Consider the following 26,232-nt stretch of genomic DNA (forward strand, 5'->3'; position numbering starts at 1 on the left):
ATCATCTGACCTGCCATGAGCAATGCGGCAGGAAATCCAATAGTAATATATTAAAAAGTGTACGTCAGCGTGTGCAAACGTCACATTTCATGACAGATGAAAAACAGTCTTAACATATTAGGTGCTCCGAAACTGACCAGCAATTTTTAATCTGGAAAGTTCCCTGGCCAAGCTACAATTAAACTCTGATATTTACTAAAGCAGTATCGTGTTTATTTACTTACTCTGGAGACAGACTGTTCTCATTCCCCCATTCACTTTCCTTATTCTTCTCAGGAATACGACTCCAGCTATGTTTTAATTTCCCAATGTATAAGCCTCCCTGTGCTCTTACACCAAAAAAACAATTGAATACATTGCCACTATGCCTCATCTCCTATGCCAGTTACTGGACAACAAAATTATGCACCCATGTAGCCCTGATAACAGCTGAGGTTAAAAAAATAAGTGCCCGAGATTTAGACAACTTTCGTCACTTGCTTGAGTGCTTCCCAGCCTGCTGGCTCAGTTGCCCTACTGCCTGTCTTGACTTCCTGGCCATGTGCCGTGGACAGATTCCACCCTTCAGTAGTTCTTGTCACCATACCAACTTCAGTGCTTCCATTCTATATCTTTCTGTGTTCCCTGCTTCTTCAGTGCTCCAATGACCCAATCTTCCTCCAGTGTTCCTAAGCCAACTCTCCCTCTCCCCCGCCCTGTCACAGACCAGTCCCCAATTCTTCCAGAGCCCCAACCTCATAAGTCCTCCCTTGGGTGCACCCATGCTTTATTGACCACCCGCAAAGTGTTCTCGGACCCTAAGTATTCTTACACCCAATCACTCATTATTGCTCCCACTTCCAGTTCTCCTCACTGCCTCCTAAGCACTGGGCGTCCCCACCTGCTCCTTTCAATGCTCTAATCCAACACCTTGGCGGGCTGTGCTCTGGTAGGCTCTGGGGAAAACAACTTCCATTTAGCATATTATCCACCTTTCATCTAGGTCCCTTTTGTTAAAAACTTATATAAAAATGCTCCAAAAAATCTTGAAATGTGGCATACTGCCTGGCTGGAATTCCAATTCTTTTGTTCAGGGGATAGCTCTATGCATATATGATTACATGCATGGACAGAGTACCTCTCTCAGCAATTCAAATTTAAACATTTAGAGAATGGGCACCACTTAATAGCGACACTAAAGTTGAAGTTTTGAATGTATCCTGAAGTATCAGTCTGAGTTATGAGGAAAGACTAGATAAACTTGAACTTTTCAGACTGGAAAGGAGGAATCTTAGAGGTATGTAAGATAGTTAAGGGAATGGAAAAGGTAAATCAGGAATATTCCTTTAAATTAAATTGAGAATGGGACAAGGGGACAGAGGTTTAAATTAGTAATGGATAAATTTAGGACTGATATCAGGAAATGCTTCACATCAAGAGTGATCAATGTATGGAATAGATTTCCAGATAGAATAGAGGAGGCAAAAACCCTGGAAGCATTTAAGAAACATTTAGGTACAGCAATGGGGTGCCTTCAGGATCTTTCTGGATGGATGAATTTAGACGGGTGGGTTGGTCATCCTCATCCATAACTGTCTGGTGATCTTGTAAACATTTAGGATTATCTGTAATTAATCTGCACATTTGGTTAAAGTTGAGTGCCAAACTGTAAGAATGATTCTGTGCTGAATGACAAAATATAAGCAAAAAGTATCCAATTCAGGATGACGTACAGAATCAAATCTAAGCAAATTATCAGTAATGTCTAAATGGGAATCATCATTGGAAATTGGCATTGTTGTTTATAAAGATGATGTGACTGAAGCATGTTTAGTAGAAATGTAGACAAGAACCATAAACAGGTGGTCATTCAGGATTTATAAATCTTCAAAAATTAACTACTGCACTTCATTGATTGCACTTGAATTATCAAGCTGTTTCTGTTTTGAGGTCATTGCAGGCTAGTATACTACAGCATGATAGTGTTAAAGTGCAAAAGCAATTTAGCTAATCCAGTTTGGCCTGTTAGCTAGGTCCATTTTCAGGATTCAATGAGACCATTTTTTCCATTGTTCTACATCAAACACATACCCCTCAATGCTCTCCTGCTCTGGGAATCGGCCTGATTCAAACTAGTAGGTCTTTGAGGAAAGAAAAGGAACAAATTGGAATACAAAAGCAATAAAACGTGAGTTAACATACAGTAATTAAAAATTAATGGGCAGGGAGGGGAGAGCCAGGAATAAGTTAAAGCAAATTAAACAGAAATAAAAATTCAACAATGGTAATCAGAAGTATGGCATGAAATTGTTACCAGAATAGTGCTCTCAAAAATAAGGGATGGAGGGAACGAAGGCTTATTTTGGGTGTGATGATTCACCAGATTTTATTTTGCTATTTTTTTTCATTGCCGCTCTGCTTACAGCCTCTCAATTTCAACAGTTCTGTAACAGCTAAGGACTTTTAAACTAGGTATCAATTTTGTGGTCCACCTCTGAACCTTTTCCAGGGCTTCTAAATCACCCACCATGTGAGAAACCAAAACTAGATACAATATTTTATATACGGCCTAGCCAAGGTCTTTTACAAAGATACTACAGTACTTTTTATTTTCTATTGGATCATCCTGACAGTGCATTCTAATTCTCTATTTGCTTTTGCTATAGCCTGGTCATGAACATTTGCAGACTCACCCACTATAACACCTAGGCCTCTTTCCCTCTCAATGAACTTCAGTTCAGAATCCTACATTGTATACATGTGCTTGGCATTAGCCCTACCCAAGTGCATAGCACTGCATTTATGTACATTAATGGTCATCCGTCAGATGTGGGCCCATCTCATCGAGATCGACTTGTACTATTTTTCCCATCCAATGTTCTAACACTAGCACAAATCTTGGTGTCACCCACGAACTTGCAGACAGTTTCCTCATTGCCTACATCCAGTTTAGCCTTGGCTCAGTAGTAGCACTCTTGCAGGTACTTGAACACATAATCTAGACTGACACTCAGTGCAGTACGGAGACAATGCTGTCTTTCAGATAAGAAGTTAAACTGGGGCCCTGTCTGTGCTCTCGGATGGACGTAAGAATGCTCCCGGTGTCCTGCCCAACATTTACCCCTCGACTAACATCACTAAAGACAGATTACCAGGTCATTTATTTCACTAAGGCTTGTGGGACCTTGTTGCCGTGTTTCCCTATATTACAACAGTGACTACATTTTAAAAAGTACTTCATTGGCTGTGAGGACATGAAAGGCACTACAAAAATTCAAGCTCGCTCTTTCTATTAATGTAGATGGTGAAGAGCAATGGTCCTAACACTGATCCCCATGGGACTTCACTAGTAACCGCTTCTCACGCAGAACCACTACCATTAATAACAATTCTCTGCCTACGAGAACGCAACCAATTCTTTATCCAACCCATAATCTGGCCTGCAATCCCACAGGACTCTATTTTATAAAGTAATCTACAGTGTGGCACCTTGTCAAAAGCTTTTTGAAAGTATACCTCATCTACTCTGCTACCTTCATCCACCAACCTAGTAATCTCAAAAAATAACAGGTTGGTAAAACATGACCTTTCCCAAAAGCCATGTTAAAAGTCTCTAATAACCCCTTCTCTGTCCATCTGGCCATACAGAGTATCTCTAATGATTGCTTTGGTGTAACTGTAAGAAAATCTTTCCAGTACTTCAGTTTTTTTAATAAATATAAAGAATCAATAGGTCAAGTTTGCTGAATTATGGACTTTTTTGGATCTTTGCACATATGGTACAGCTTTAGCTTCAGGTTATGGAAACCCTAGTTCACTAAGAATATATAGAGGATACATGATTTTTATTTGTTTAATCCCATCCTACTGATTTAAAATACTACATCCACTAATCCAGGTTGGGGTTTTCTGACGCACAAAAGTGTTATCAACATAATATGGTAAGTGCAGCTCTGCAGTTCCTTTTTTTGGTTTTGTAGGCTAGTTCGCTGCTTGATATTTTTTGACGCCAAGGCATATGTTACTGTTCACAGCACCCAAGGCTATAAAGTGGAACTATATAACACCTCATAGAAATGAGTGAGAAGATGAATGATTGGCGGTGTTAAGCCTAGTTCTGTCAGTTTGGAGAACGATAATTGTCTTAATACAGTAATATAGACAAAAAGCATCTTTTTTGTCAGGGAGCGAAATCAAATGGAATAATCAGCAGACATTACTGAAAATTCATATTCTTTCTTGTGTGCTTTTTTTTGCTTTAATGCCATTCAAAACTCTTAACCTTTTTGTACCGTGTTCAAAGTAAGCAGATTTGTTTTAGCATAACATCTGCATAAAAATCTTTTCTAATATGTTTCTAGTGTGGTAGTATAGGCTACAAAAAGCTGCATATAATCAAACCTTTCTAATTAATGGTAATGAAATATGTAATATCAAAGATATAATTTATATAGGATGCCTTTGGTGCAGAAATGGTATGAGATAGTTTATCAGGGTATAAAGGGGCACCTAGAAAGTGGTCCTGATGGAACAGCATATTAGCTTGCCTTTCTAGCCTCTTTCGGAGAATAGTGTGTGATGACAGGCTGAGAATATAATGTGACAATCATAGAATGATACAGCACAGAAGGAGGCCGTCCGGCCCAGCATGCTTGTGCCAGCTCTTTGGAAGAGCTATCCAACTAGTCCCATTCCCCTGCACTTTCCCCACAGCCCTACAAATTTTTCCTCTTCAAGTATTTATCCAATTGCCTTTTGAAAGTTGTTATTGAATCTGCTTCCACCACCCTTTCAGGCAGCGCAGACAAAATAGAAGTTTTGACCTTTTACGCTTATATACCTTTTTAAAAGTTTGGTAATCCAGCAAAAGATTCCTTAAACTTAATTGCAAAGTGAAACGGCTGCTTTGTGGTGATATGTCTGTGAATTATTTTTGAATGTTAGTGAAGATAAAGAGGCTCTGAAGCATGCAGTGTGCCTAAAATGCTGATGAGAATCTCAAAGGTGTCAACAACCTATTAACACTTTGACAGCTCTACTGTGAGTTGTACCAGTGTGTTGTAAAGGGGGTTTTCAGCTGTCTCTAGTTTAATCTTTGTAATATTGTATTTTAATCTCAATGGGACATTGAGTTTGCACTATTAGCAGTGTAACAAAATAGACTGTTTGTGATATGGATATGATTATCATTGGCCATCTTCCCATTGTATCCTAAGACGTCCAAAATTATGTTTGCTTTGCAGTCGTCAAAGATACTGCTTTTACATCAAAGAAGTAAAACGTGAAATACGAGAGTATTTCAGTCCTTAGCAGTACTGCCTTTGTTCAATATATTGGGTTCATGAAGCAGCTACTCTCCAAATTCCTTCTGCCAAGCTCTGGAAATGATGGAGACTGTCAAATCAAGAGTTTGGCAAAAGGAAATGAGTAAACAATTGACTCTTATAAACAAAAAAGTTACCCGAGTTGTATGTATTGTAGTTATTGTGTTGTATACTATCTGATATTTTTGCTCTGTAAATCGCTGAATTGTAAATAAATTCAATCAGTAATTTTATCTTGTATGATATTTTCCAAACTTCTGAATTCACAGGACATGCATTGGAAATCCTACGTAAATTCCTATGCGCATAATTATGCTAAAAGGGGTAATTCATAAACTTGGTCTACACTAATTCAGTACAGCAGAGAGTGAAAGATAGTTGTTTCATACAGTGAAGTGCATGGTCTACTTACAGGAACTGCCATCAGACTGTTTGCCCAAACATTAACAAAAGTAATGGGAAATAAAAGTTTTTTTTTAAAAAAGGGAGGGGATATATTTTTAACAAGGGTGTTAGCTGGTTTGTAAACCTGCCTCTGCATATTCTGGAGCGTTTTACTTAACACCTCAGAACTAAATTCATTACATTGATAGCTTAAAGTGTTTGTGGGTAATAGTTGGTAAGGTGCAGATGTATTGAAATTTGTTTCTTGTGTAATATATTTTGTTTATTTAAATAAGGAATGAATAGATTATTTCCAATAACAGCCTGACAATCACATCTTGTTCATAAGTTAACTTTACACACAATGAAAACCCTACTCCTGCTATTTTTCACAGATTGATGGTGAGGGGGTTTAATAAACTCAGACCGTGTCTGATTTTTGGACATCTCAATCTCGTGATATCAACATGTATCTATTAAATTTTACAATGGGAAAGCTGGCTAAGTTCAGCTATAAGCCCCACAATCTGCTATGGCAGGTTCATATTTATGAACAGGAATAGGTTGAGTATATGCATCTTTACACCAGGAAGCCAAGCCTTGTCACCTGAACTCCTAGAAATGGCACCCAGCTTTCAGGGCTATGAGAAAGGTGCCGATCTGCAAAACATTAGAAGCACCAATGAAGTTACAATGAACATTGAAAACAGAAACCAGAACCCAAAATGATGAAGGAAAATAGTCCACATTGGTGGTACCACATGGTCACGAACAGGCCAATTTAACTGGAGCTGGCTTGTGTAGGTAATGGAAGTAAGTTGAACTGATGGTTGTTTTTGAATGAAAAACTACACTGCATGACAAATTACCCTAAGAATGGTGATGTTACGGTCAGCAAGAAAAGCGGAATGATGGAATCCCAATGGAAGAGTGGATCAAGTGGTGTGGTGTAGTGTCGCATAAAGGTGGGGGGAGGGGAATTTTTAATCCCAGAGCTCTGTTGGATCTTGGTTCTACAACTTACAATCTGAACAGTGCTAAAAGTGTGCCACAGTAAACAATCGTACACTATCTGTGATACCTAGAGTGGCTAAGCAAGCTTCTTTAGCTGCTAGATATTGCAATTGCTAGGACTGTTCAAAGATGCTATCAGGGCATTAATGTTAATTGTATCTATATGATTTATATCAATTAGTGTTAATTGTATTCGGGTGGGGTGTATCAATTGGGGGCTCTCTTGTATCCATATATAAGAGAGCTGATCTAGGGTGTGGGGTGTGCGTAATGTGGAGCTCTGTGAATAAAGGCTTTGAAGCTACTAAAGAACCAGGCTCTAGTATTCTATCCTTCACCACCGCTATCCTGCTTAGAACAGTTAATAGGTAATTTAAATGTATGAATGGATACAAACCTTCATCAGAAGTGGCAAAGTGAGGAAGACTGCCTTAGCTGAATTGTGTGAAACAGAGGCTGATTAGAACAGAGATTCCTAACCACTTGCCAGTGCCAAAGGATTTTCAAAATCTGTGATCACTGAGAAACACCGTATGAAACTGAATCCTACTCTGAAGAATCATAAGAAGATTCCTCAGAGGATGGTTTTGCTGCAGGTTAGGTTGAGTTGTTGTGGTCAAACAGGTAATGATGAGATCTTGGTTTTAGGTGGTAGAGGTTACAACAAGAGTGGTAATATCATGGGAACACTTGCAAGTTCCCTTCCAAGTCGCACACCATCCTTATTTGGGCATGGACTGCTGTTCCTTCATCATCACTGGGTCCAGTTCTTGGAATTTCCTACCTAAAACCATTACCACAAGGACCACAGCAGTTCAAGGAAAGGTGCACCACCACTTTCTCAGGGCAACTAGGGATGGGCCATAAATGTGGCCCTGCCAGTATTGGACACATCACATGAACACATTTTTAAAAACCTGCAGCTGATGCTTGAGCCAATGTTTTCCACAACTGCACAGATACTGTGAAGTTCTATAAGTAAGTAAGGGGAGGGCCTTCAAAATTGATCAATGTTTCCTAAATTACAGTGTAAAACAGTAAAGTATTATTGATAGATCTTACAGGGTTTTCCTGACTTCACAAACTCTGCACAATCAGTGTACCTTGTTTAAAAACATACAGCCCTAGATTGTACTGTGTAAATTTTATTTGCAAACGTTAGTTGAATTATAATATCGCTATTCTGTGTTTTGTGCTCCAAAAAGGTGTGTGTGTTATGTAGGGATGCTTGTTATATGTAAATTTGTAGAGAAGGAAAAAGTGTGCAGTAATTCACTAGGTATATTCGAATATAAACTGTACTAAAGTTTCTTCAGCTGCAACGGTGGTGTTCAAATGTCTCTGTGGCTGCATCCTTGTTTGTGTTGGTAAACACAAGTCAAATTTCTACCAGAGGAAATCTTTTTCTCTAGTGCTGGGTTTCTCAGGCAAAATGAGAAAGCTCAAAATGTTTATAATGAAAATCAGACATTGATTTCATCACAATAGTCTCCTTCCCCTAGGGCAGAAGGTTAAAATGGAGCTACGTAACAGCACCATAATTACTCCGTTGTCTCTGTGTTCCACTGTGTCTATGGAGCATTGTTGATTTTCTGTGACATACTCAAAAGGCATAATTAATGTATTGTGACCTTCAAACTGTTTCAATGTCTTCACTGCAAGTTTGTGCTAAAATCAATACATACTAATCAAGCGTTTTTTTTTACCTTTCCAAATTATTATTCTGCTACAATAACCTGCTCACTCAGCCATGTTACAGGACTAAATACTTCTAGATGGTTATCACAAATCTGGCAATCTAACTGGTTAGTGAGCAGGTAAATCTCTGTGGGGTCCATTTTCTTAAAATGCTGTTTAAACTTCAAACAGTACAGTAGCTAATCAAGCTATAACCTAATAGGTGTGCAATCACAATGACTCTGTACTAAAATAATGGGTGTCTAGATGATTACTTGGTTGTCACTTTCTACTTGATCTGCCATATCCTCTTTCCAGTATTACACATTATAGATCTACTTTGTAAGTATTTAAAACACTCATTTCAAACATCACAATGGGCCTCCAATTGACTTTGGGCTATAAAAATTCTCCATTGAAATTTTTTTTTAAATTGTAAAACCTTCCAGAATGTAGGGCTAAATTGACTGAAGGTTGTAACCAATGGTGGAGCAGAAAAAGGAGGCATGCAAGGAACGCAGAGGGCAAACATTGGTACATGGGACTGGAGGAAGTTGCAGATATAGGGAGGAGTGAAATTGTGGAGTGATTTGTAGACCCATACAAGGATTTTGAGATGCATTGTGAGAGGAAAGTAAGGACAGAGAAAATAGGGGAGAAGGGAGACACAAAGGGAGAGCACACCGAGGTTGCAATCATTGATGAATGGCTAAGGAAGTGGGTAGGACAGAAACTGGACTGAAGGAATTTGTACAAGAAGAGATGAGCATGAAGCTGGATGGTGATAAGTTCAAGGGCCTTAAAGAGGAAGGGGAGGTTTGCTGTAGGGCGATACTTTGGGAAGCAACGACGCCCACATCCCATGAACAAATAATTTTTAAAAAGCGCTCGAGGAGTGCTTTTGAAGAAGGGAGAGGGAAGGACGGAGTCTGAGGAAAGGGGACCATTGACTATGTCAGCGTGCATTGGGCCAAGTAAAGGTAGTTGCGTGGAGAGAAGCCTGTTGGGAGGGATAAAAAGCATAAGAGGTGGGTCTCACAGAGAAGAGGACTGGAAATTTGAAGTAAAACATCTGTAAGAACAACACAAACAATTGGAACCACTGAACTGTAATACATAACAACATTGTTTTGGAATGACACTTAGTTTTACAGGTTTACTTTTTTCCAAAATGTGCAATTGGAGTTGGCAATTACATACAATCAATTAGAAGTGATTGAAACTTGTATTTCAAAGACTACCTGATTTTGGTCACCAACTTGTTCAATCTTGCTGGAGGTTATTTAAAATCAGTCAGAAATATCTTTGCAAAAGTCGTTTTCAGAATGAAGTTACAAATGCTTAACAGTTTCTCACAGGCAAAATCAAACTACTTATTGATGATCAAAAAAGTGAGCTGTGCTTCTCGTGGTAGGTTGTTTATAATTTTCATTGCGTCACTAAAGGTTAGGATTGGTGACCAAATGTTGGCATTGATTATAACTGGCCAAAATTTGGAAAATAACGTTATTAGATTCTTGTGTAATAGGTTTGAGGGCCTTAACGGGATTGGACAAAGTCAGCATGGGTTTATGAATGGGCAATCATGCTTAACAAATCTACTGGAGTTTTTTGAGGATGTAACTAGTAGAATAGATAGGGGAGAGCCAGTGGATGTGGTGTACTTGGATTTTCAGAAGGCTTTTGATAAGGTCCCACACAAGAGGTTAATGTGCAAAATTAAAGCACATGGGATTGGGGGGAATATACTGGCATGGATTGAGAATTGGTTGACAGACAGGAAACAGAGTAGGAATAAATGGGTCTTTTTCCAAGTGGCAGGCAGTGACTAGTGGGGTACCGCAGGGATCAGTGCTTGGGCCCCAGCTATTCACAATATATATCAATGATTTGGATGAGGGAACTAAATGGAACATTTCCAAGTTTGCAGACGACACAAAGCTGGGATGGAATGTGAGCTGTGAGGAGGATGCAAAGAGGCTCCAATGTGATTTAGACAAGTTGGGTGAGTGGGCAAGAACATGGCAGATGCAGTATAATGTGGATAAATGTGAGGTTATCCACTTTGGTTGTAAAAACAGAAAGACAGATTATTATCTGAATGGTGATAGATTGGGAAAAGGGGAGGTGCAACGAGACCTGGATGTCCTTGTACACCAGTCACTGGAAGCGAGCATTCAGGTGCAGCAAGCAGTTAGGAAGGCGAATGGTATGTTGGCCTTCATTGCAAGAGGATTTGAGTACAGGAGCAGGGATGTCTTACTGCAGTTGTACAGGGCCTTGGTGAGACCGCATCTGGAGTATTGTGTGCAGTTTTGGGCTCCTTATCTGAGGAAGGGTGTCCTTGCCATGGAGGGAGTGCAACAAAGGTTTACCAGACTGATTCCTGGGATGGCAGGACTGACGTATGAGGAGAGATTGGTCGACTAGGCCTATATTCACTAGAGTTTAGAAGAATGAGAGGTAATCTCATGGAAACATATAAAATTCTAACAGGACTAGATGCAGGGAGGATGTTCCCGATGGCTGGGGAGTCCGGAACTAGGGGCCACAGTCTCAGGACACGGGGTATGCCATTTAGAACAGAGATGAGGAGAAATTTCTTCACTCAGAGGGTGGTGAACCTGTGGAGTTCTCTACCACAGAAGGCAGTGCAGGCCAAGTCATTCGATGTATTCAAGAAGGAGATAGATATATTTCTTAATGCTAAAGGGATCAAGGGATATGGGGAAAAAGCGGGAACAGGGTACTGAGTTAGACGATCAGCCATGATCATTTTGAATGGCGGACCAGGCCCTAAGGGCCGAATGGCCTACTCTTGCTCCTATTTTCTATGTTTCTATAACCGCTTGCTGCATTTGTATTAAAAAAAAGTTTTTCCTCATGTCACCTTTTTGGTTCTTTTGCCAATCACCGTAAATCTATGTCCTCTGGTTCTTGACGCTTCAGCCAATGGGAACAGTTTCTCTATCTATTCTGTCTAGACCCTTCATGATTTTAAATACCTCTACCAAATCTGCTTTGTTCCAAGGAGAACAGCCCCAGCTTCTCCAGTCTATCCGCATAACTGAAGCCCCTCATCCCTGGAATCATTCTAGTAAATCTTTTCTGCACCCTCTCTAAGGCCTTCACATCTTTCCTAAAGTGCAGTGCCCAGAACTGGACACAATACACCAGTTGTGGTCGAACCAATGTTTTATAAAGGTTCATCATGACTTGCTTGCATTTGTAATCTATGCTTCTATTTATAAAGCCCAGAATCCCGAATGCTTTCTTAACTGCTTTCTCAACCTCCCCTGCCACCTTCAACGATTTGTGCACATATACCCCTAGATCTCTCTGTTCCTGTACCCCTTTTAGAATTGTGCCCTCTAGTTCATATTGCCTCTCCTTGTTCTTCCTACCGAAATGTATCACTTCGCATTTAGTTACGTTAAATTTCATTTACCATGTGTCCGCCCATTTCACCAGCCTCTTCTATATCCTCTTGAAGTCTATCACTATCCTCCTCACTGTTCACTACACTTGCAAATTTTGTGTCGTCTGCAAATTTGGAAATTGTGCCCGACACACCCAAGTCCAAGTCATTAATATATATCAAGAAAAGCGGTGGCCCAAGTACTGATCCCTGGGGAACACCCCTGTACATCTCCCTCGAGTCTGAAAAACAACAGTTCACCACTACTCTCTGCTTCCTGTTACTTAGCCAATTTTGTATCCATGCTGTTACCACCCACTTTATTCCATGGGCTTCAATCTTGATGACAAGCCTATTATGCGGCACTTTATGAACTCCTTTTTAAAAGTCCATATACACCACATCAACTGCATTGCCCTCATTTACCCTGTTACCTCATCAAAATACTCCATCAAGTTAGTTAAATACCTATAAGAGCAGAAACAGAAAGCAAATTGGTGGGAATACACAGCAGGTCAGTCCGTCAGCATCTAGAGAGAAAAGACAAACTAATGTTTCAGTTGGAACCTTTCTTCAAATCTCATCTCCAGACATTTCCAGTTTTCAGTCTCAAATTTTCAATATCATCACTGAATTAACCACTTTTTAACACAAAAAGGCAAAGTACTGCAGATGCTGGAAATCTGAAATAAAAACAGAAAATGCTAGCAACGCTTTGTGTGTCTCAGCCTGACAGCATCTGTGGAAAGAGAAACGTAGGGTTAACATTTCAGGTCGATGACCTTTTGTCATATAGACTTGAAATGTTAACCCTACCTCCCTCTCTCTTTGGGTGCTGCCTGACCTGCTGAGTGTTTCCAGCATTTTCTGTTTTTATTTCCCACTTTTTAATCCTGTCTTATAACATTACTTGTTTTCTTTTTCTTAGCTTCGTAATGTCAGAGTATTCCAGCATGACAGATACTGAACGTGACCAGATTGATCAGGACGCCCAGATTTTTATGCGAGCATGCTCCGATGCCATTCAACAGCTGAGGACAGAAGGTAAAGACAAATGGTGTGAATTAGTGTGAAATTCTGCAAATCCTTTTGGAAAAATTGGCAAAGCAGTTGAACTCTTGTAAATGCACAGCTGGGATTGAGAACATTTTTTCCCAGAAATATTAAAAACAAGTACTGATTGTTAACTTATTATTATAGGTTACCATGCATTGCTTTTATTAGATTGACTAAATAAACAAAAAAGGGGAGAAAGAAATTTTGCAGGACTTTTCCGCAGGTGGTTAAGTATGTGGGGTAGAATGCACGACAGGGCAGATTATAGGTGCTTTGTGGAAGAAGCGTCTTGAGGAGCAAACAGCCTTTTTTCACACCTGACTTATGTTCTGAAGTCACTCTTGGCTGCTGTCTCAAGAGTGGCACTGGCAGAAGCACAATAGCAAGTTCCCATTGCTATTTAGTTGATAGTTTGGTATGGGAGTAGTGAGGGGGGAAGGAGAAGAGTGTAATTAAAATTGAAAGTAAGAGGAACAGAAATCTGAGAACAGCCACAAAAGGCATCAATAAATCCAAACTTGACACCTCTAAGAGTTTCCCGGTTTTTGCTCCTCGCATATGCATATCAGTGTAGTACTGTTCAATGCAGAGTAAAACCCACCGTACTGCCCAGCATTGTGCTTTACCCCAGCCACAAGAAAACATTACTGTGCCACTTTTCTATTTCCCACACAAGCCAGCCATCTTTGAATCTAGTTAGCCATCATGCTGGAAGTTGGCCTCTTGTGGCTTTTTTGGGGGGTCAGAACCCATTCTCAAGCTGGAGGACTTGTATTATGACATTCTCTCTGGAGTCAGGTATGTCTCCATTCAAAAAAATAGCAACACTGAAACTCAAACTGTCCTTTAAACCCCCTTAGTCCTCCTCATCTCCCCCACCCACCCCCCACCCCCACAACCTTCCTGGAAAAACCCACCCTCCACCCTTCTGCCTTTGCAGACTGTTGCCCCATCTCCAATCTCCCTGTTCTCTACAACATGTTGCCTCCCAAATCCATGCCCATCTTTCCCACTACTCCCTGTTTGAATCTCTCCAATTAGGTTTCTGTTCTGAAGGCGTGGTAATTCCTATAATCGAGCCTCCGTGTGCGGTATCCCAACCGGGAGCCCTGAGGCCAGCCCGAAATTGTGCCTCGGGCCTCGTTAATATTGTGTGGGTGAGCTTCCGGCACCATAGGCAGCGTGCCTGTTTTAAAAACGGTCAATGTTGGGCTGATGGGTCCTAAAATAGGCTGTAGGCCACTCATTAACATATGCAAGGGGCCTAACGAATGTTTTAGGTGGCTGGCCTAGATGCCTGAAAAATGGCACAACCCAATATTCAGGCGACCTTGTGGCACAAGACTTTGGTTCCCAAAATTAGCCCTCTGTAAAACAGGCACAATGAGGTTCCAATTTCTGCCCCATGGTACTTTCCTTCACTTTCACTTTCAACTGCATGTATGTAATAGGTCCAGCTCCATCCGACCACAGTCAGGATAAAATGGCAGCCTCTTGTGTACAACAGTGGACGTCCAATTATTCCTGCATCTGGTACTCTAGCCCTTTATAAATTGGCATCTTACTTAGCAGTTTACACATCAATAAACATTATGCTTAGCTGCAAGTTATTTTCACTAAGCCTATACTGAACGATCCATTGTTCTGTACTCGAGCAGATAATTCTGAAGTGTGAAGCGAATGAGTTCAGCAGTACTGGTTCCTCTATTATACCATTGAACTTTTTGGGTCAGCCACACAGAATGTTTTGGATGAGCATTTTATTTTTGGGAGGTATTTGTATTCTGCTTCCTTCCCCCCCCCCCCCCCCCCCCGCAAACCCTTTGCAGGCCATTAGGAATTTTTCCTGAGATAGTATGGAGTAGCTGAAGTCAACTTGGGAGAAATTTTAAATTCTCAACAATTTTAAATTTCTTCAATCAATATATCTCTACCGCAGCCATTTAGAAATGTTGGTTTCACTCCCTCATCTGTAAATATAATTTACTGTGATTTTATAGCTGACTGTTCCATGGAAAAAGCTTGAAATAATTTAGTAGGGTAGGTTGTGTCGGATTTCTGTCAGAACCTCCATGCGTAAGAAAGAATTTGTCAGTCCCTAATGAATGCTTCCAGTTAACTGTCTTCTAAACTAAGTGAATTTTAAACTACTGTTTAAATCCTAAATTCTTCAGTGATAAGATAGCCCATGTGGTTATTGTTGACTTAATGTGACAATAAGTTACAGAAAATTGTGGGTAATATTTGCATTAAAGGCTTGTTATTTCTGTTACAGCAAACAGGAATGTAATTTCTCCCCAAGTGAAGGAACACAGGGAAGGTGTCTTGGATTTGCTTGACGTTTACCTGAAAAGTAATTTTTATTTATATTTTGATTGGGAACTTGGGAAATGCTTCATGACTTTACGAGACACTACAAAAATGTTTGCTACGTAAAATACTGTCTTTATTAAATTGCTTACAAAGGATAATTATACATTTCACTTAATCACCTATATTTCTACAATGAATCCAAGAGTGCCTGAACCCAAATTAGTCTGAAACAGATTGGCTAGAAACCAACACAGGAGTGTACTGAACGTGCTCTAATGCAGGCCAAAGTAGCAAAATTGCAGTCAACATGTGCAGAAAAGATAGTCATACACAGGATAAATTACAAAGGGGAAGGTGTTATTTTTGTTTTTTGCCCAGATATTTTCCTCATGTCCATTCTCAAAGACCACTCCCACAAAGTGCACCTTTGCTTCTTACTAGCTGGAGTCTGACTTTGTACATGCAATATCTGGTAATGTAGTGAACCCAGGGGCCAAACATAAACCTGCATCACTGGAAATGTTGTGAGCCCTCTCGTGACTCCCTAGACTTTGGAAAGTGATAGAATAGACAGGCTATTAGACCACGGCTTAGTCTATAAACTACAGAACAAATGTATTAACAACAAATAGGTAAGCAAAAACAAATAGCAAATGTACAGTTATATACAGAACATGCTATTCCTCCTTGAATATAGAAAGTAATAAATGGACATATCCCCACTCAAAAAATAAAACTGAGACTGAGATAATCACTTGGCAAAAACTTTACATGGGGTTTGCATTCTTACTTCCCATGGAGCTTCCTGGCTGTCTCTCAGGACTTCAGTATCCTGGAATACACTGAGATCTAACCCTGCCACCCTTTGAAATTGACCCAGAACAAAGGATAGCAAAATATGTATCTCTAATAATTGCATCATCAGACTGCCTCCTGGAGAAAATGACCTGTTTCTAGCACTTTGGAGCGACTGGAAGGTTTGCTTTTGTCTATAAAATGATCCTCTTATTAGGTGACAAGGCATGAAAGCTTCTTGTGCACATCCTATAATGAAAAAAGCAGAGCAGAACTGTTACAAACTTACTTTCAGCTCCACTGAAATCCTTAGCAATGGGCAGACTCCTGTGTCTTGTTGTTCATCTCAGCCTCCTGCTGAACGACTTGGAATGCTAAGTATTTTTCAGTAGATCGCTTGCTTCCTCAACACTTGCAGAATGCAAACAGTGACTGCACCAACCCCCACTCCCCCCAACCCTGTTCTGTCCAATGAGGTCCAAATATCCAGTAAAAGACCTGCAGTCTAGGAAATCCCTTGGATCCAGTGGATGCCCTGCTGAATTCTATAGAGCTTTATTTCATGAACTGATGCCATTGTTGGTGAAGCTGCTTCATTGTTTACCAGAGGCTAGTACTATGCCAGACATTTTCAATATGTAATCAAATCAATACACATGGGCAAAGAGCAAACCCATTTCCCTCTACAGCGATTTATAAAATATTAACCAAAAGTCTTGTGCCATGCCCTTAAGCTAGTCGTCATCAATCCAGATATACAGGAATGTCATTTAGGGGATAATGCCAGATTCAGAACGTACTTCAACAGTGTAATAGAACTAACTACCCTCTCTGATATTCCCCCTTGATGCAAAAGAGGCATTTGCCTGGATGGAATGGGGCTTCAGACTCCCTGAACTTACGAGAATAGCTTTTAGGAACATACTCCTGTTCACCGCCCCCGCCCCTGCCACCCAAAAATCCACAATCTTTCCACCAAGAACCAACCATAACCATTGCCCAATCAATGATTATGAATTGAATTTAGATACCATTGACTGCAGGTTGTAGAAGCAGAATTCAACATTTGACTACATGCTGATGACATACTGCTATATGTAATCAATTCTAGTACCTCATTCCCCAATGTGTGGTGAAACATCAAGGATTTTTACTAGCTATCAAAATGCAAGTTTACTTGTTCCAAAACAAAGATATATACAGGAGTCTTGCCTCTTCGTGTGAATGGAGACACATAATAGTATTTTCCATACAAAAACACAACTTTCCCCTCTCCCCTCCTGAGTAAGTGCTGAGCTGATTAGACAGAATAGCCAACCCAAAATCTTGTTGGGAAAGATCAAACTCTTAATGATGAATGCAAACCCGACTCTCCTTTACTTATTCAGAGTCCTGTCACTTTGAATTTGTCCTGCAATGTGAAACATTTTATGTAATGGAATTTTTCATTTTGGTAGTTTGCTAGATCAATAAATGTACAAAAATGAGGTGATATACTATTTTATTTCCCACATGGTGAATCTTGATTTAGTTTGTTGGAATTATAGAGGGAGACCAGGCACTTCCCATGAGGAGAGAAAATTGGAGTCCAGCAGTCTTGGGGGCTACTTTCACTTACCTCCTGTGGCTGACTGTGACACTACAGACTTCCTACAAAAACTCAGTACCCACGGACCAGTTGAACCAGGAACACTTCTCACCACGATGGACGTCTCGGCACTATACACCAGTATCCCCCACGATGACGGCATCGCTGCGACAGCATCAATACTCAACACCAACAACAGCCAATCTCCGGAAGCCATCCTACAACTCATCCGCTTCATCCTGGATCACAATGTCTTCACCTTCGATAACCAGTTCTTTACCCAAACACACGGAACAGCCATGGGGACCAAATTCGCACCCCAATACGCCAACATTTTCATGCACAAGTTCGAGCAGGACTTCTTCACTGCACAAGACCTCCAACCAACACTATACACCAGATACATCGACGACATTTTCTTTCTATGGACCCACGGCAAGGAATCACTAAAGAGACTACACGATAACATCAACAAGTTCCATCCCACCATCAAGCTCACCATGGACTACTCCTCAGAATCAGTTTCTTTCTTGGACACACGAATCTCCATCAAAGACGGGCACCTCAGCACCTCACTCTACCGCAAGCCCACTGACAACCTCACGATGCTCCACTTTTCCAGCTTCCACCCTAACCACGTCAAAGAGGCCATCCCCTATGGACAGGCCCTGCGAATACACAGGGTCTGCTCAGACGAGGAGGAACGCGATGGACACCTACAGACGCTGAAAGACGCCCTAGTAAGAACGGGATATGACGCTCGACTCATCGATCGACAGTTCCGACGGGCCACAGCAAAAAATCGCATAGACCTCCTCAGGAGACTAACACGGGACGCAACCAACAGAGTACCCTTTGTCGTCCAGTACTTCCCCGGAGCGGAGAAACTACGCCATGTTCTCCGCAGCCTTCAACATGTCATCAATGAGGACAAACACCTCGCTATGGCCATCCCCACACCTCCACTACTCGCCTTTAAACAGCCACCCAACCTCAAACAGACCATCGTTCGCAGCAAACTACCTAGCTTTCAAGAGAACAGCGTCCACGACGCCACACAACCCTGCCACGGTAACCTCTGCAAGACATGCCAGATCATCGACACAGATACCACCATCACACGAGATGACACCACCCACCAGGTGCATGGTTCATACTCCTGTGACTCAGCCAACGTTGTCTACCTCATACGTTGCAGGAAAGGATGCCCCAGAGCATGGTACATTGGCGAGACCATGCAGACGCTGCGACAACGGATGAACGGACACCGCGCAACAATCGCCAAACAGGAGGGTTCCCTCCCAGTCGGGGAACACTTCAGCAGTCATGGACATTCATCCACCGACCTTCGGGTAAGCGTACTCCAAGGCGGCCTTCGAGACACACGACAACGCAAAATCGTCGAGCAGAAATTGATAGCCAAGTTCCGCACCCATGAGGACGGCCTCAACCGGGATCTTGGGTTCATGTCACGCTACACGTTACCCCACCAGCGAACAAATGTTATCTGTTTTTAATATAATGGGTCATTTGCTGGCTCTCTCTGCCTTCCGGATGTTTCTGCCTCTCTCTGTGTTTTTTTTTCTCTTTTTTTTCCCTGTTTGTTTTTTTGTTGAATGTGTATTCGGGGGTTCTGCAGGTAACACCTCTCTGTCTGAACACGGTGATTGCCTTGGCAATGGGCAGTTGCAGGGGCAGTCTGTAAACACCATGTATTGTTCAATATGTATAAATGCGTAGGCTTCAAGGAGATCTTGAAACATTTGCCTGAGGAAGGAGAAAATCTCCGAAAGCTTGTGAATTTAAAATAAAATTGCTGGACTATAACTTGGTGTTGTAAAATTGTTTACAATTGTCAACCCCAGTCCATCACCGGCATCTCCACATCATGACTGTGGAGGAGTATTGGTGGAGGTCTGCTTGTCAGGCCCATCTTTTTGGCTGACAAAGCTGAGTTGCACAGGACTGGGAAACAATTTTTTTTAATCCACAAAAAATGAAATCTCATTCCCCAATTATTATATATTTAAATTCAAAATCTGAAACGCTGATATTTAAATCTTAATATATCGTACATAATTTCTAATTTGTCCATTCTTTGTGCTTAAGTGTACTTGGTGAAGCGGTACTATTTGAGACCTTCATTAACAATGAAATGTATGTGTTGCTGGATGTTGCAAATTTACCCAAAAAGCTTGCTATTTAAAAATAATTACCTTTTTTGTTCAGATTTAATGGATTTTGTCTTTGTAATTTGGCAGATGTATGTAAAGTGTACTCTGAACAAAGGGCAATTCGAGTCAAACGAGTGGTGGATAAGAAAAGATTGTGAGTACAATAAAATGTTAATGCTCAGTTTTATCTTTAAAGGACAGTCTGCAATTTGGGAAGCTATATATTGACTGCAAAGTTCAATTCACCCTCAATATAGCACACTAATGTGTTGTCTTTGTTCTAGCATTATTTTAGGTTTTCCTTTGATCATTCACTGTTAACAGTGTGGTAGTCATTAGTTGTAGTGCCATGAAAGGCATGTTTCTGAGATAACTCAGTATTTGAGTTAAACTTTCAATTTAAAAAAAAATAGATTCTGGCAGGGAATTCATATGACAAGCTCCTGCTGTCACTTTGTTGTCTGAACATTGAGCAGAAACCAAGCTAAATGTTACTCTGTGTGGAGTGAGGGAGGGAAAATTTGGAGAGCAAGTCACCTGTGGGCTATTCTTTTCCCCATTCTTGACCAGCGAGACAGCATCTGCAGAGGGCTCCCAATTAGCACAAAGAAGTTATGTGTAGATTATAATAGTTATCGTAAAGTAATTCTACACAGTAAACATACGGAAGGGCACTTTTGTGATTCAATCCAGAAGTCTTGATCATTTATTATGTTTGTCAGGTAGCCTATAGGCTTATTCTGACAAAATGATGCAACACTCTCACAAGTTGGGTTTGTCTACGATTCGTCTATCAATAAATGCAATGCTGCTGCGCAAACAATTCATTGTTTTATAAAAAATTAATACAGCTGGACAGATTGAATCCTCAGAATGGCAAACCTGAAAATGACTACCCAGATAGAATTAGGAGTGTGTAAAAGTAATTAACAAAGCATGGTCTCTGGCTGAGAAACTACTTACACACTTTGTTATACTGTGATTATTGTCTAAATTTCTGTCTGCAGCAGTGTTAATTCAACATGAAAATTATACAATAGAACTGCAAAATTACAATCCACTTCAGCTTTCACAAAGAACCATCCAAGGTGATGTTCTGACATAATGCTGCTGTGTCATTTACAGCATTAAAGGGGAATGCTTCCAGAATCCAATGTGCATCACGGTGTCAGGAAATGCATTGAAACCACCCCATTCCTACCTGCTATTACAAGTGTAAACCATCAGGCTGATTAAAAGTGCCATGAAAGTGCGTCATGGAAACTATGCATCACTTTCTGTCTAACTTGTTTCTTTTCCCCCTCCTGTTGAGTTTTCACTATTCCATGAGCAGCAAGTGAATGTTTCTTTAACATTGCTATGTCTAAACTTATGAGTCCAAAATTTATTTACCGTATAACCTTATTCCCCAGAACCTGCTCTTTTCTTCATGTTTATCTAATTCAACTGTAAATGTTGTGATTCTTCTAACCTCTCTCTTTATGCTTCCAGTACTAATCCTAACTTTAATCTCCTGTTACTGATTCACTGACCAGTGGGAATGACTTTTCACTACATACCCTCTGAAATTCTTTCATAATTTTGAGCACTTCTAATAAATTCCACCCCCCCCCCCTTAATAGAAATGGCTGAGAATTTAAGACCAACTCGTTGATGATACCTCTTTTGCAATTTTGTGCAAATTCACCACTGAGATCAATTTGTCATAATGTTTTGATTAGAAATTGTGCTGCAGTTAGATTTATAGCAGCTCGATACTTTTGACAGTTGGGCCAATTTCACTGCAGATATAACTGTTGTAATTACGCCCATGAGTGTTCAGTTCTGATTGGATCCATATTGAGAATTGATATGAAATACCATTATACGGTCATGTTCATACCGTTTGGGTGAATAATTAATGGTGGGTTGGTGTAGGAGCTTTTGTAATTACTGTAAAATCACTCTCTTGTTTTGTGACTATTTTCTGTTTTTTTAACATGGTTTTTAAAAAAAAAACAGAAAATATGTTAATAGTTCCTGATTGATACTTTTATATTTTTGTTTTGCGTGAATTTCGGTAATGTATGAGATGCTAAAATCAATGTTTCAAAAGTAGTCCCAAGATCTCCACAGTATTTTTAGTTGAGATCTGGTTTTTGCTAAATATTGAGCTCCATATAAGCAACATTGGTATAGCAAACTCAACCAACATGTTCAGACAAGCAAGAGGATTGTGTACTCAGGAGAGGCGGAAAGAAAATGAGTATTTTATGTGTAATCTAGGGAGCAAATGGAAGTGACATGGCTGTGAAAAAAATGATTTGAAGCAGGGAATGGATTTGAAAGTGGCTAAGAAATGTAACACATTCAGAAGTGGAATTTGAACAGAAGAAAAAAATTAAATCAAACAATTGAACAGATGGCTCGGTTGCTAAGGTAGCTTGTGGCTGAGCTGTACCAACCATTAATAATTGCAATTCAGATATCATTTATTTTATTCATAACTTCATAACAAGAAGTGAAAATAGCTTCTGAAGTATAGGAATATTAAAGGTGGCATGATTAGATGAGATAAATTGAATCTATTTGTGGAAACCATAATATTCTTTTCCCGTTTGATCTTCAGAAGCCATTTTAACTTCAAGTTATGATCTTGTGAATCAGCAAATATACGGATGACAAAACCTAACCTGTTGTTGCACACTGTTCTGACAGATTTATTTTTCATAGGTCAAGACTTGAGCCCGAACACCGTAGCAACAAGACATTAGTTTCCTCTTCAGAAAGGATTCCTCCCAGCAAGCCTGAAAATTCAGAGGAACTAGTCCTAAAAGATGAAAGCAATGGTTTGTAACAGTAAATGTTGTGAACTGCATGCGTTTGTTTGTGATCCTAGGAAGGCAGAGGCCTGATCTCTGCGCTCCTCCAATTCTAGCCTTTTACACAACCGCGATTTTCATCACTCCACCATTGGCAGTCTTGCCTTCAGCTGCCTAGGCCCTAAGCTCTGGAATTTCCTCCCTAAACCCCTCTGCCTCTCTACCTTTCTCTCCTTTTAAGACGCTCCTTAAATCCTACCTCTTTGACCAAGCTTTTGGTCACCTGTCCTAATATCTGCTTATGTGGCTCGGTGTCAAATTTTATTAGAGAAAAGATCCTATAGTTGCCCATTTGTCCACTTTTTCATGAATAATTGAAAGATGACTGCCATTTATACAAAACGTGGAGTCTGTTTTTACACTGGTACAGATAACATTCATGTACTACTTAGCTCTCATTTACACAATCAATTTGAGGTTAATCAGAATCAGCTTCCCTACCATTTAAATTTTGGGAACAGGTTTGTGACATTTGTGGGGGCACTTATACTGAAAGGAAAACCATGTGTGTGAATTGTACAGATTATTCTGTTTGAATGAGGCGAATGTTGCTTAAGTATCTTTGCCCTTTTTGAAACTACCATGATAATTGGAGGAAATATTGAAGTACACAAATTTACATTAACTAATGTAGATAATTCTGGCAAAATAAACTTCCTCCTGCAATTCAGTCACTTGATATATAGGCAGAGTCTTGCCGTCTTCATGGAATGTCATTGCTCATGGACTGATGATTCACGTCGGAGAAAAATAAAACAATACACACCAATTTATCCAACTAAATTGACATAGCATTCTGGAATTCAAGGCAACCTAGCGTGACATCAATCACATAAAATAGGATCAGAGAAAACTGATTTCAGATATGTTTGCTGTTTAATTAGCAGCGTTAGAGTTTACGGATCAATCTTGTACACTAAAGAATCCAGTAACTCCATGATCATCGGTGAGAGCAGTTGCTAATTCCAGTTAGATCCGAAAGCAGAATATTCAATCTCGGTACCTTGTGTTTCATTAAAATAGTATTTTATTGCATTCTATCTGATCACATTCTCCATCTAAGCCAACTAAACAAGTTTCAGGATGGACCAGTTCAAGACTTCAGGTGGGAAAGTATAGTCAATAGTCCAAGATGATCAGGTAGTATTCATTTTTTTTTTAGGAAGCAAAGACTAACAGCACTGGATAGAGTGAAAAGAGGAAACCAGGTAAATCAGAAAGTTGTTATTCGATGATGCTAAATTTTGGTTTTCAAAGATTGAATATTATAGGAGGAAGGAAAGGCTGAAGAAGATAACAAATTTCACAGATTTGAAAGAATTAGTTAGAGTAGGAGATTGATGACACTTTACTTCAAAACAGTGACTGTGTACAGAGCAGGAATGGCTTTTGGGATGGTGCACTTGAAGCTTAAAAGGAAGAAAAAGAAAATTCAGAGGAGCATAGGCCATAGTGGTCTTGGTAAAATGTGTTTGGAGGCTAGAAGTGAGAGAAGAATCACCTATCGGTTAAGGAGCTCTCCAGAAGTATGAGATGTTAGAGTATCCTGAGATATGGAAGAGTGCTAAAGTGCTGGTGGTCTTGGGCTTTGTAGAGATTGAGGAGTTGTTGAGTGAATAGAAGTGTTTAGCAAGAAAAAGAAAACTGAGCAGCTTTAAGGTAACTTTAGCAAAGGAGATGTGGAAGTTCTATTTGAAGTCAGAGGAGATAATTAGGCCCAAAATGTTAGTAAGAAAAGATGGAGTAAGACAGATTGAAGAGTCAGAAAAGCAGAGGGGTTTGCTTGGAAGCATATATTCTGAGTGATCGAAGAACACCATCAGGGCTTGAGGCTGTCCTCAAGTCCAGAGAGCAAAGAATCTCACCTTTCTGACGAAAGGTCTTCGACCTGAAACGTTAACTCTGTTTCTTTCTTCACAGATGCTGCCTGACTTGCTGAGCTTCTCCAGCATTTTCTGTTTTTATTTCAGATTCTCAGCATCCACAGTATTTTGCTTTTGAAAGAATCGCACCATTTTGGTCCGGATAAAAAAAAATGATGTTGGTTGCAATGATAAACCTGTTCAAGATATCACAGATTTCTTGTTTTCCATTAAATGGAAGTACCTGCAATATGGATATTACAGTTTGGATTTTAAATACGGTTTCCCTTTCAACGCCACCTCTCAATGCCTCCACTGTTTCCATGTTGTCAGCCTGCTTGTCTGACATCCAGTCCTGGATGAGCTGCAGTTTACTCCAATTAAACATTGGGAAGACCAAAGCCATTGTCTTCAGCTCCTGCCATAAACTCCATACCCTTGCCACCGATTCCATCCCCCTCCCTGACCACTGTCTCAGGCTAAAACAAACGCACCCTCGGCATCCTAAGCTGAGCTTCCAACCCCATATCCTCTCCCATCACAAAGACCACTGCTTCCACCTCCAAACATCTCCACACGACCTCTGCCCATCAGTTGTCTAAATCCTTATCCATGCATTTATCATTTCCAGACTCGACTATGGTCTCCTGGCCAGCATCCCATCCTTCACCTTCCATAAACTTCAGCTCATACAAAACTCATCGTAACCTGCACCAAGTCCTGCTCACCCATCACCCCTATGCTTGCTGACCTACATTGGCTCCCAGTGTAGTCCCCCAAAGCCTCCAGTTTAAAATTCTCATCCTCATACTCAAATCCATTCATAGCCTTGCCCATCCCTATCTCTGTAACCTCCTCTAGCCCTACAACCCTCTGAGAACTCTGTGTTTCCTTCAACTCTATTCTCTTACTCATCCTCCATTCCCTTTGCCCCACCATTGGTGGTCGTGCTTTTAACTCTTTTGTTGTCCTAAGATCTGGAATTCCCTCCTTAAACCTCTGCACCTCTCTCTCCTCCTTTTAAGACCCTTCTTAAAATCTATCTCTTTGACCAAGCTTTTAGTCACCCCTCCTAAAATCTCCTTTGGCTCGGTGTCAATTTTTGTCTGATTACGCTTCCGTGCGATGCCTTGGGATGTTTTTCTGCGTTAAAGGCGCTTTATAAATGTAAGTTGTTGCAATCTGATTGGGTAGATTTTTTGACAAATTGTTCAGCAAAACAGTTTTGGAGAGAAAAGGGTTTTCTGCAATATGGTGCCTAACAGAAGCAGAAAATACCCAATACGAAAGGAAATAAACATGATATTTAACAAATGATGAAGATAATTAACATATATTCACGAGGCATAACATTCACTACAAACACAATTTTTCACTAGAAGGTGTGAACTGTGAAGAAGGTTAGTCTGATCTATTTATGAGGAATCCTTTTATAATTCTTCTCCTGACCTTGTCATTTGTGCATTATTTGGTCATCTTCACTCATTTTCACTGCTCGTCCTCTTATGTCCTTTCTTCATCTAACCACAAGAGGTATGCGTGGCTTTAATTATTTTTGTATTTGTTGATTTCAAACAATCAAATTTTACTGCGCCTTTAATTTCCCATAAAACATTCAACGGCCAATTCTTACATCTTTTCTCTTTGGAGAAAGGTTTACACTGGCATTTTGTTGTCCAAATTGTGACTTTTGCTGTCAACATAACCTAAATCTGTTCTGTTTAATTAATACTCACTAACCAATTTTCTCCTAACCATTCTCCTTCCAACAAGATGACAAAGTGTTC

General features: G+C 40.2%; 1 protein-coding gene across 2 annotated transcripts in view; it reads left to right on the forward strand.

Annotated features, from left to right (window-relative positions):
• stx18 (syntaxin 18) overlaps positions 1-26,232 on the forward strand; it is a 134,444-nt gene that overhangs the window by 87,566 nt on the left and 20,646 nt on the right. The window contains exons 3-6 of one of the 2 annotated variants that reach the window (XM_067994347.1): positions 12,725-12,840; positions 15,128-15,205; positions 19,810-19,876; positions 22,435-22,550. In XM_067994347.1, coding sequence (XP_067850448.1) covers positions 12,725-12,840; positions 15,128-15,205; positions 19,810-19,876; positions 22,435-22,550 — 377 coding nt within the window. The remainder of the gene's footprint in view (positions 1-12,724; positions 12,841-15,127; positions 15,206-19,809; positions 19,877-22,434; positions 22,551-26,232) is intronic. The other variant, XM_067994348.1, reaches the window with a different exon arrangement.

The sequence above is a fragment of the Heptranchias perlo genome, chromosome 1 (assembly GCF_035084215.1).
Source record: "Heptranchias perlo isolate sHepPer1 chromosome 1, sHepPer1.hap1, whole genome shotgun sequence".
In the NCBI taxonomy this organism is placed as follows: domain Eukaryota; kingdom Metazoa; phylum Chordata; class Chondrichthyes; order Hexanchiformes; family Hexanchidae; genus Heptranchias; species Heptranchias perlo.